Raw genomic sequence first — 11,298 nt, forward strand, 5'->3', positions numbered from 1 at the left:
TGTGGATTTGTGGGTACTCATCGAATCAATACTATTGGGACAAAGAGGGACACTCAGCAAGACAAGTTCATACAGTCTCCAACACCAAGATACCTTAGCCACAGTATTAAATATAATGTACTTCTAAGCTGCGTACAGCTGTATATCAATAGCTGAGTTGAGACAACACCAGTGTTTTCCAAGGTAAAGTATGGCTTTGGTTTGTGTTTTTACATTAGAGATAGTGCTTGTGACCAGGGCTGGAAAATACAGAATTTCTGCAGGGAGAAAACCTAGGTAGCAGCAGTGCAACATCTATCACGTGTCCTAAGGCCCAGGCAGACCTCAGCTTGGGACTGGAGGGGTTACCTGCAGAAGGCGAGAGTGGAAATCATTTTCTACAGCCTATAGCATTACTGGCGGAGGCTGAGAAACTGCCAATTAGGCCAAGCTCTGGTAGGGTTTGTAGCCTGGTGTCTTAAGGCAATGAAGCTCATATGATCATGCCATCTGCCAGCTTTCTCCTCACATATTTCAATTCAGCTTCCCCGAGGGTACTGTATCAAAGATACTAATCCCATTAAGTTTCACCAAAATATGTAGCTGCATAGAGAAGAGGGATCCTGTTAGTGTCCTTATTGAGAAACACACTGCAGAGTTCAGCCTTTATTAGCCATCAGAGAGATGACTAAGGAGACAGAAATTCTGCATGCCCCAACCCTATAAAAGCTTGCTTGGTGTCTACACTTCATGAGACACGAAAAACCTAAGCATAAGACACAGTCGGTAGAAAACTAGGTCTAGCAGACCTTCTGGTCTCGCAACTGTTTTTCTGGGCTGTGGACTGAGCTGAAGTGAGATGCATTTGTTTTATAGTGGGCACTCAACAGACCTTGATGAGGCATGGCTATTGGCAGCATGAAAAAGATTAGCTCGAAGGTGGGCTAGAAATGGAAGTGTGATATGACTCTGTCCAAATTTCCTTCTCCTCTCAGCCTCCCATGTTCTCCTAGGTATTCAGCCTCCTATTCCCCTCTATGTCTGCCCCTGTTTAACTCTTTAGTTCTTATATACAAAAGTAGCCAGAGTGATCAGCTTTCTAATAGCACAGTATCAACTTCTACCTCATTTTGTGATACCAAGCCAATTTCTTCCCCCACCATCAGAAGAGGGACATGATCAGAAACTTTTTTGAAAAAGTACCTACAGACATCCACAAAAACTGCACTCCACTCTACTCAAACTCGAAGGTCAAACCTTGTGCTGACAAACTTGTGTGGGGTCAGGACAGAACAGCAAGGGACGTGGCACGTGTGCTGGCAAAGCTGTGCTGCACTGAGATTAGAGCAGCAGCAACTGTAAAGCAAGATAAAGGAGCCTTTGTAAGGCTTCCTGGAACTAGGACGAGAGGAGCAAGAAATGCTGCAGATTTGGGTTGAGGTGTCCTGATAGAGCAGTGCCTGCTGCATTTAAGAGCTCAGAACCGAGAAAGTACAGGATGCTCCAAGACAGATGATGCTGTTTTCAGATGAGAAGGGAAAACTTGTTCCTGGGCCCCCCCATTAAATACAAACAAGCCAAACACATGCAGACCACGCATGTTTATTAAAAAAAAACCCAGATCCTGGGAAAACAAGAGTAATTGTGAAGAGAGATCAGAAACCCTTTGACCAAGACAGGTGTCTTGTTAATAAGGCCCAGCCATGACATTTGCAACCTCATTTTCCCTTTCCCGCTCCAAGACTGCTCAACATTTAATGATTCCTTATCTAAAACACTCATTACTGTCCTAGTACGTGCTACCAGGGGATGACATACTTAGTGTTTGCATCAAAGCCATTGTGCTGACAGTGCAGTTTTGACTGTCAGCCACTGAGATGTTTGGTTTTCCTTGAGTCTCCTTTTTTAAATACACTTCAGACAATCTCATTTCATTTTTCACAGCAAATTCCAGACATTAGCACATCTCCTTGTTTTCAACAGTCTCTCATGCTGCTTAGCTTGCTGCAAAATGCACTGAAGGCTGTAAAACTGTAGAACGGGAACTTTTTTTTTAATTAACACTCAGATTTCCAGCTGGAATAAATTATTCCAGCTCTATGTGATGCCAACTTATACTTGATAACAATCTTGACCTAAGTTTCAGGCAGTTACCTTTGTGAAAAATACCTTCCAAATGTAAGTGGGATATAAATCCACCTGGTTTTGCTGCATAGGTTTATAAAAGCTTGAAGTATTAGTTCCAAGAGAGATGCAAATTTTGATCTCTACTTCCACATTGGTATTGAAGCTTATGAAAATGATAGATGGTAATTTTGGTAACTGTAATTGTGGATTCTTTTAGAAGAAACAATAACTAATATACTTGAATGATCACCAAGGAGTGATGCAGAATACCAAGCATGGGAAAAAGGCACAAAGAGGTTCTGTGTAGGATGTGCAGTTGCTGAGGATCCTTCTAAGTTTCAGATCACTTATGTCCCCAGCCTTAACCAGAAGAAGAAAGGGAAGCACTGCTCCTCCTGCTATGGTATGAAAAGCCTCCAGCTTTGTGTGGCTTGCATTATGGGGATTAAAAATGTAAAACAACACTTGAGGTACCAAACTCCTAGCAGTATGCTCTTTAAAGCCACTGGACTGATCCTCCCAACTGATACAGCACAGAAATACATCAGTTCAAAGCACTGGGGCACATAAAACATTTCAATCAGTGTAAGTAAATCAAATAATAAATCACACAAAGAGGCACATCTTCACACTTTATTGACCAAAACTACACACTATTGAAAGCCCAGCACCCAGGATGCAGCCAGAACAGGGACCTGCACACACCTGAAACTGCCCAGCCAAGGGCAGCTGGGAAAACCTATTTCAGGAAGCATGTGAAGGCAGTAGTTCAAGGAAACTCCACATCCCCAACGACAAGCTCCCTCCTTCCCAGGAGGGCTATGGCCAGAGATGCAGCCATGCCAGCCACGGTGCCACAGGCACACCAAGCACCATCCTTGCTCCTCACAACCGCACTTGGCCCAGGCAGCACTGGGCAGGCTGCAGCAGGAGCCAGCTACTTATAAATGAAACTACAAAAGACACCAGAGCCCCCCCACCTGCTGTTCACACCGAGCTGGGCATTCGGCGGCGGCGGCCCGCACCAGTAACGCTCGCTAACGGCCGGCCACGCACCGCTGCCCCGCCCTGCGCTGAGGCGGGACAAAATGGCCCCCGCGAAGGGGCGGGGCCCGCGCCCGCGGCGGTTCCCTCCGCCCCACGCCCCGCCCCCCGGCCCGGCCCGCGGAGGGCGATTGGCTGAGGCGCCGGAAGCCGGGAGGGTGCGGGACAGCGTGGCCGTGCTCGCGCGAGCCAGGTGGGTCTGCGGGCGTGGTGCTGAGCTCCCCTCCTCCCCGCTCCGCCGCCTCCCGTCCCCCCCGCGCGGCGCAGCAGGCAGGGGAAGCTGCGGCTCTCCGCGCCGGCTTGGGGGGAGGGCGAGGGAGAGGGCTGCCGGGCGCGGCGGGAGCCGCCCCAGGAACGGGCGGAGGGGGGGAGTCCCCCCCCCACCGTGGGCCGTGCCCCAACGGCCGCGCCCTAATGGCCGTTCTGTGGCAGCCGCCGACCGCGCCGCTGCCTCGTGGGCCAGGGGGGCGGCGCGGCTTGGGCTGCGCAGCTGCCTCCGCCTTCACACCGCCCCTTCCCCGCCCGCGCCGCCCCTCTGAGGCCCGGCCCTTCGCTGCCGGGAGCCCCCGATGCTTGCGGCTCGCCGGGGTGTAGCCGGGTGCTGCCCCCGGCGGGAGGGCGGTGGTTTCCCAGGCGCAGCCGGCGTCAGCCGTGAGGGTGGCCGAAATGCCTTCACGTGCTTCAGCTGCTGAGGAAGCGGCTGTGTTCTCTCTCTTTCCCCAGCGGTACTCCCAGCCGTCATGTTTGTGCTCGTAGAGATGACCGACACTGTAAGAATTCCTCCCTGGCAATTTGAAAGGAAACTGAATGAATCCATTGCCGAAGAACTAAACAAAAAATTGGCCAACAAGGTAAAATGTCAGTCACCTAATGGGTGATGCAGGCTTCATAGCATCCCTCTCTAACCGAGTGTTTCTTCATTCCTTCCTGATCAGAAATGCATGTGGAGTGTCAGATTAGTTGAGATGTGAGGGCCATCCCAGAGACTGAAGTATCAGAGACTGTAAAAGGAGAGAGCTATATATCATCTCGAAGGGATATTTTTTTTCCTAATAGCTAATGCTGTAACAGGAAGATACTGAGATGCCAGATGGGGTAGAGAAGTGTTGAAGAGAAATGAGAGTAAGTGCTACTTTATGTAAAGTTGCAACCTGAAATGCAGTCTGAAAAATGAATGCAAACTAATCTATCCAAGGGGAAGTTTAAAAAAAGACAATGGAGATAAATGTGTAAGAGAACTGGAGGCGATAATATCTGACTCACTCTGTGCTCAGTATTTGAAATACAGTATGGGAGTGAGAAGTTGACCTTTGGTGTAGGATATAAAAAAGCATTATGTCATAGGCCAGGAGGTCGCAGTTTCTCTGTGCAGCCCCTGGGACTGTGATTAACATACAGCTTTCAGCATGAGACAGGTGCAAAACTCAAAATTTAGTTAGTGAATGTGAGGGGAGCTCAAAAGAGCAACAAAAGTGATCTAGGGTTGTTGACAGCAGATTATACAGACAGGTTATGGAAAACAAAACTGTCATCCACTGATGACTGATAGGTGCCTCAAACTAAGTACTAAGTACCAAGCTGTGAAGCTATCTCAGAAGTGAGTTTTCCCATCTGTGCCCATAGCTCTTACAATTTAAGACAAAGGCAAGTCTTAGAGGCTCCTGGGAGTGTAACTTTTGCAAGGAATGTATTTGACCTTTAGACAAGCTGTGAGGTTGGTGAGTGATGTCTGCCCTTTGCTATGGGCAAGTGTTTGCCATCTCAGCCAGTCAAGTTTTCTCATCACTGATAATCACCCCTCAGAAGGAGTTTCTTTTTGTAGCAGTGCTCTTTCTAGTGCCAGTAAAAACACATCTTCCCAGAGAGGTTTTAGGTTCCTCTAAGCAGTTAGAAGTGGGGCTAGGGCTGTTGAAGGAGAGTACCAAAAGATCCCCCTTCCATCTTGCTGTTCTTCCATTGCCTTCCTTTAAAAAAGTTTGTGCAGAATATAAATTTGAAAAGAGTTAAACTGGTGGATTGCTTGATTTATTGTTTTTTTTAATTGTTTTTTCTTTGAGCAGGTTGTATACAATGTCGGTCTCTGCATCTGTCTGTATGATATTACAAAACTGGAGGATTCATACATATTCCCTGGAGATGGTGCATCACATACCAAAGGTTTATTCTTGCCCTCAGTTATATGGTTTTGCAGAATGTTAGTGACCTAGAAATGTAAACTAAGTTCAATGTAAATTAAATTTAAAGGAACTTACTGAAGTTTACTGCCTTAATTCTGTCCTTACAGGAGACCAGCAGAAACATGGCAGGAGTCTTTCCTTTGCTTTTTCTGTGACAAATGGAGCTTTAAACAGCTGGTCCTGTCTGCCTTCAGCAGCAGTCCATCTCTTTTTTCTAATTAGCAGCATAGCTGCTGGATAAGGAAGGGGACTAATTGAATTTAAAATGATTGGAAATCTGCAAATAGAAAATAATTGGTATTAATTGTCTTATGTTTGTCCAGTATTTTTTCTTTTGAAGCTTATTTCCTCTAGCCAGAACGATGAAACATGTTTCTGAATATAGCCTTCACACAACATTTGAGGCTGTTTTCCTAGCTGGGAATTTTGCTTTTTTTTTTTTTTTTTTTTTTTTTTTTTTTTTTTTTTTGAGAGAGAGAGTTAGGCAGATCTGGTTCAGCATACATTTATGGTTGTGGAGTTTTGGGTTTTTTTGTTTAGGAAATAGCAATGATTAACTTCTTTACTTTTGACTTTTGTCAGATCTGTCTGAATGAAAACTAGAAGTAAATGCATAAGCAATTTTTTTTTGTTAAAATAAGTAATTAAGTTCATTTAAATGAATGGGGAAGAGATGCATTTTTCTACCTTTAATTTTCAATGTAGAAGTGTAGCTCGAACAAACGAAATATTTCCTGTTTGAAAGGAACTGGACTGACTGTATGTGGCTACCGTACTTGAAATTTTAGCTCTACTGGAACTCATTTCCTGCAAATAAAAGCTTGTGTAAGACTGAAGGACAGTAGCAGCTTTCTTGCTTGCTTGTTTTAATTTCTGTTCAGCTTCTTAACTTTGAATTAGTCCTGAACTGAACTGAAACAAGATAATATATTCTCTTTGAGCTTGCAAAGGAGTCTCCTGCTTTCACAATCTAGGATAGTACTTTAATAAATCTTGATGTCTAGTAATAACTCCTTTTTTAATGTAGCAGCCTGACTTTCTGTAAAACAGCAGTACTGAGTATAGACAGCTAAAATGATGTTAAATAGCTCATAAGCATTATTTGCCTGAGATTGTCATAAGCATTTTGTATAGAAACATATTTTTATTTAACCTGAGTGAAAAATTTAGTTATGTTAAAGTAACATATTTACTCTGATAATATTTGATATCGCATATTTCAATGGATGAAAATACAGCATTGCTGTTAAAGATAAAAGGAGCAGAGGTATTATGGGAAAGTATCATTTCAACTGATATTTTTGACCTCCAAGCATTGTGTAAGAACATTTATAACTGAAGCAGAGGCCCTGCTCCACATTCTCCATTTTAAAAGTTTTATTTTGTGAATTTCAACTACTGCAAGTTTGAAGAGCGGAGGACAGGAAGCTGCAGATCAACTGCTGCTATAATTTATACAAAACACAGTTAGGTATTGGAACTCTTATTCCTGTTTTTCTGATCTAATCAGTGCCTGTAAGGAAGGGGTAAAAGTTACTGGATACAGCATTTTAGAAAGCATATAGGATGTGGGATTTTGTTTTAATGACTGCCACCGTGTGGAAGGAGTATGGTTCACTCTCATAGACATACCACTAATGATCTGTTTTCTTTTAAGTGCATTTCCGGTACGTGGTCTTCCATCCCTTTCTGGATGAGATTCTGATTGGAGAGATTAAAAGCTGCAGTCAGGATGGAGTTCACGGTAAACTGGAACTTCTCACACTGGGGGCACTAGAGCTGCAGAGCTTTACTGAGAGACTGTGATTTCAAGTTGCATAATACTGTATGTAGGCTAGTTAAAGGCTACTGCTGGCCTCTAGCGCTGCTCTGATCTAAAAATAGTTGGTAGTTTGAGCCTGGCAGCTTCTCCTGCACTTGGTTTTGTCTGTACCGCCTCCCCCTTTTGTCGTTTGTGTGTGCCCAGGAAAAACAAGGATATAAACCCATCTGGAGCATAGACTGGGTTTATTTTCTTGCATCAGTTAACAGAACTTGTTTGTTTAAAATGGTAGTATTGGGTCATGTTGGTCTGAACAATCTTCCCCGTAGTTCTGTGAAAATCCGTGATCATTTCCTGTATCTGAGAAGATGATAGGGAAACTTCTCTCCTAGCACAAAGTGCTGTCAGATCCATGAAATACGTAGTCAGTGAGTTGCCTTCCTTTTTTGAAGGAGTTTTCCATGCAAGCAAGCTCCTCTGCCCAGCTGTTAAGATTAGAAAAATGAGACTATAGTGTGTGCATTTGTCACTGAATTTGGGCAGGTCCGCTATCTGTTAATATTCAACATCGTGAAATCTCAGAATCTCAGGGGGAGGGTTTTGTTCTAACTTTATGTTGGTCCTTATTTAACATGTTGCATCTGTGATTGCTAAGCTCTTTTCTGTCACAGACCTCTTTAGCATCTGACTCATTTCTCGGAAGGCTTTCATTGTCAATCCAGCTCCAAACAGCCTTTTCCTTTCCCAGTGAGCATGAAGACTGTGCCCTCTGTTGCTTTATGTACTTTCAGCTGGTGATTGCTTTCCTGCCAACTGAAATTGAACATTGTGGCTCAAGGAATAATTCCCGCATAATCTCAGATGCCCTTCCTGAAAGAGGAAGGATAATGAGTCTACAAATTGTGTTTTAGGAATTGCTGTGATACATAAGTTGTAAAGAAGCATTTCAGTCTCTATCAAATTCTTTCTTCCACAGTTTCTCTTGGATTCTTTGACGATATTGTCATCCCTCCAGAATCCCTGCAGCAGCCGGCTAAGTTGTATCCTTTGACCACCTCTGATAACTTTACTACTTCATTTCAAAAGATGGTGCAGTGGTGTCCTAACAGGCATTCTCTAGTGCATAATGCTAGTGAAGTAATAGTGAAGTATATAAATAGAAAAGTAATAGTGAAGATGCTCAGTGGCAGAATCTAAGCTGCTATGTCAGGCAAGTCTCACAGACTGTTATCACACTTAGACAGGCGTCACACTTGCTCGGTTTTGTAGAATCATTGTGCCAGCTAATAGGAATGAATAGCAATGTCCCTCACACAACTGCTTTGTAATCCCTGCCTCTAGTCTTGGCTGCTACTGAAAACAGAATGCAGTTTTTTCCACATATTGTAATGTCTAGATACATGGTGTGTCCAATATACTTACTTGAGGTAGGTGATGTCTTGCTCTTAAGCTTGAGGATTTTTTTAGTTTGTTGTTTTTGTGGGGGGGAGGGGGGGGTTGTACCACCCATCAGCATATACCTTGAAGCAGGAAAATTGAAGACAGGATCGGGGTCCTGGAATGTGCAGATGATGACCTAGGCCAGTGCACTGCAGTTAGAGAAGTAATTGTGAAAGGATTTTTGAGCTGAGAGTCTATTCTCAAAAGAAAGTGATCTGTCACGTAGACTGCTATTCACTTACCATGCTGTGTGTTTCTGTCCTTAACCCTTGGCCTGGCCAGTGATGAAGCAGAGCAGGTGTGGGTGTGGGAATATGAAACAGAAGAAGGGGCTCACGACCTTTACATGGACATCGGGGAGGAGATCCGCTTCCGCGTCATGGATGAAACGTTTGTTGATACATCACCTACAGGGCCAAGCTCGGCAGAGGCTTCCACTTCAAATGCCACAGAAGAAGTCCAGAAGAAAGAGGCACCCTACACCCTTGTGGTAACTACGTGCATAATTCACATAGCCTTGTAAACCTTGTGGTTTATTCTACGTCTAAAATAACATCCTTTTTCCAAGCAACTGATTGATTTAAGTTGACCATGGAGCAATGAAAGTCAGAGAATGAAAGGAGTGGAAAACAAGAGAAATGAGATGTGTGTGAGAGTGTGTTCTTGTGGTCTGTTTGTACTTGCTGTGTGTTTTCTTTGTAACGAATTATAGTTGTTGGTGGAGTTCAAGCCTGGGAGGCTGATTTAAAACAGACTTTAGATGTAGGATCTGCAGATAAAAATGAGCATACAAGGAATACAGAGCTAGGAGAACCACATCAAGACTCACACAGCAGCTAAACAGTCTTTCCCCTGCAGTGTTTTGGCATAAGAACTACCTGAGTACAATACAACAGAAAGACAGGAGTAAACAGGGAAAGCTCTGTTTTCTCACAATGAGGGTATGTTGGGCAGTGAGCACAGTCGGGAAATGGAACAGGCAAGCATTCGATTTTCAAGTGGTGAACGTTTGGCGTAGTGTTGTCAAAGATTAAAGGAGTCTGGACCAGTGCTGGGCAGGCTCTGACAGGGAAAAAAGTGAATACCTCATCAATAACCCAGGGGAGGGGGAGAATTTATATCTTTATGCATTTACTCCTGTATTCTCTTTGCAGTTTAAAATCACATGCTCTCTTTTTCTCTCTGTGAACAGGGATCAATCAGCGAACCAGGCTTGGGCCTCCTGTCGTGGTGGACAAACAGTTAGCTGCAATCAGAACTGGCTCTGCAGAAAGTCTTTCTGGTGGATGTTTTGGTGTATTAAGGGATCCTGCTGGTGCTCATTGCTCCCTTGAAGCTGAATGAGAAATTAGACCTGCCACTTTCTGTTTCCCCTTCAGCTTCCAACCTGCCAGATCAAGGAAGTCGCGTCCAAGAAATGTCTTTACTGAGCTGTAGAAGTGAAATTACAGGCACAAAAAGTCTTGAGCCCAGCAGCAACAAACTCAGCTGGAGCTTTGGTCTCCTGCACTGGAGGCAAAACTGGAGGTCTTTAGGGAATTGACTTCAGTGAATGAAAGCAGGAGAGAATGCCTGTCTAGAAGTATTGCTTCCTTGGGTTGAGAGCTTGGTCTCAGGGGTGTAGAAGTATGTGCCTGCCCTTCTTTTGACAGCAAACAGCAGGATCTTGCTCTGCAAAGTACTGGGAGAAGAAACAGCAAAATCCTAGAGGTAAGAGAGGTGTGGTCTTCTCATGACTTGGGAAATGCTGCTGCTGGAAGGGCAAGGAAGCCAGTGATAATGTTCTCCTAAGAATGGGACCTTAATCCATGAAGACAGCCCAGAAAAACTGGAATGAGAGTAGTTTACCCAAAAATAACTTAGGTACTGTGAAGATGACCACTGTGGAAAGCTATTGGTTGCTTATTATGGTGAATTGAAATACTTTATTAGGTGGGTTGTATTTATGCCAAGTGAGTTAAACTTCACTGGAGTTTGACTGAAAATATGTAATTATGGACTGAAACAAACCAGTGTCTTTGGGTAAGTTGAAAATACGTGTTTGTACGGGTGTGTTAATACCAGAAAAAGAATAAATAGTAAAAAAACCACACAGCCTGCCTTCTGGTACATATTGTGGAGAAACTCTAAGCTTCCTGGCCAGCAGGAAGAAAAAAGTTGTCTCCTGCAGTTTAGCTACTTGTATTTCAAGGCAGACAGTCTTTAGTGTTGAGACTAACACTTCACTGTGCTGTAACAGCCAATAACAAACAATTGCCATCACCCTCTCTGACAGCAGTGAAAGGAAAGAGGGGAACAAAACAGTGAATCTATGCAGGGCCCATTGCCAAGAGGGGGGGGTTGATGTACATAATTACAAAGCAGGCACATTTGGCAGGAAGGGGGTATAATTCCCTGGGATAGCGGATCTGCTAACCTCCAACTGTGAAAACAAAGCCTGAGTCACCAGCGTCCTCCCTGCAGTGAAGTTGCAACCCCTTAATTCTGAACTGTTATTCCTGGTGCATAGCTCTAATTAAAAGGGAGCCTAGAATTCTTTAGGTTCACATAGTAACTGAGGTCCATCTGCTCAGACAATAAGCTTACTGAATGCTAGCTATATAGCAGTGGTGCTCAGCCATACAATCATCTTGACATTGTGGAAACAGTTTGCAGAAAACCCCCAACTTTTTTTTTTTTTTTTTGGGGGGGGGGGGGCACAAGGGGGAATTTGGGTGAAGCTGACCCTCCACAGCCATGGAAGCTTCTACACAGGCTGTTTTGGGGTAG

At 44.2% G+C, this 11,298-nt stretch overlaps 1 protein-coding gene across 1 annotated transcript; it reads left to right on the top strand.

The window, feature by feature from the left end:
- Positions 1 to 3,267: 3,267 nt before the first annotated feature.
- Positions 3,268 to 10,621, top strand: POLR3H (RNA polymerase III subunit H). The gene is made up of 7 exons (XM_026101406.2): positions 3,268 to 3,343; positions 3,874 to 4,001; positions 5,211 to 5,307; positions 6,985 to 7,071; positions 8,066 to 8,129; positions 8,812 to 9,019; positions 9,722 to 10,621. Exons 2-7 carry the CDS (start codon positions 3,891 to 3,893, stop codon positions 9,773 to 9,775), a joined length of 621 nt encoding a protein of 206 aa, XP_025957191.1. The 5' UTR covers positions 3,268 to 3,343; positions 3,874 to 3,890; the 3' UTR covers positions 9,776 to 10,621.
- The last annotated feature ends 677 nt before the right edge of the window (positions 10,622 to 11,298 follow it).

This window comes from Dromaius novaehollandiae, chromosome 1, assembly GCF_036370855.1.
Source record: "Dromaius novaehollandiae isolate bDroNov1 chromosome 1, bDroNov1.hap1, whole genome shotgun sequence".
Taxonomy (NCBI): domain Eukaryota; kingdom Metazoa; phylum Chordata; class Aves; order Casuariiformes; family Dromaiidae; genus Dromaius; species Dromaius novaehollandiae.

Bases quoted from the DNA above. Each gene is read 5' to 3' on its own strand.
- POLR3H (XM_026101406.2), top strand. From the start codon at position 3,891: ATGTTTGTGCTCGTAGAGATGACCGACACTGTAAGAATTCCTCCCTGG. The intron at 5,308-6,984 runs GTTTATTCTTGC...TTTTCTTTTAAG, and splicing joins TGGTGCATCACATACCAAAG to TGCATTTCCGGTACGTGGTC. The intron at 8,130-8,811 runs GTATCCTTTGAC...TGGCCTGGCCAG, and splicing joins CTGCAGCAGCCGGCTAAGTT to TGATGAAGCAGAGCAGGTGT.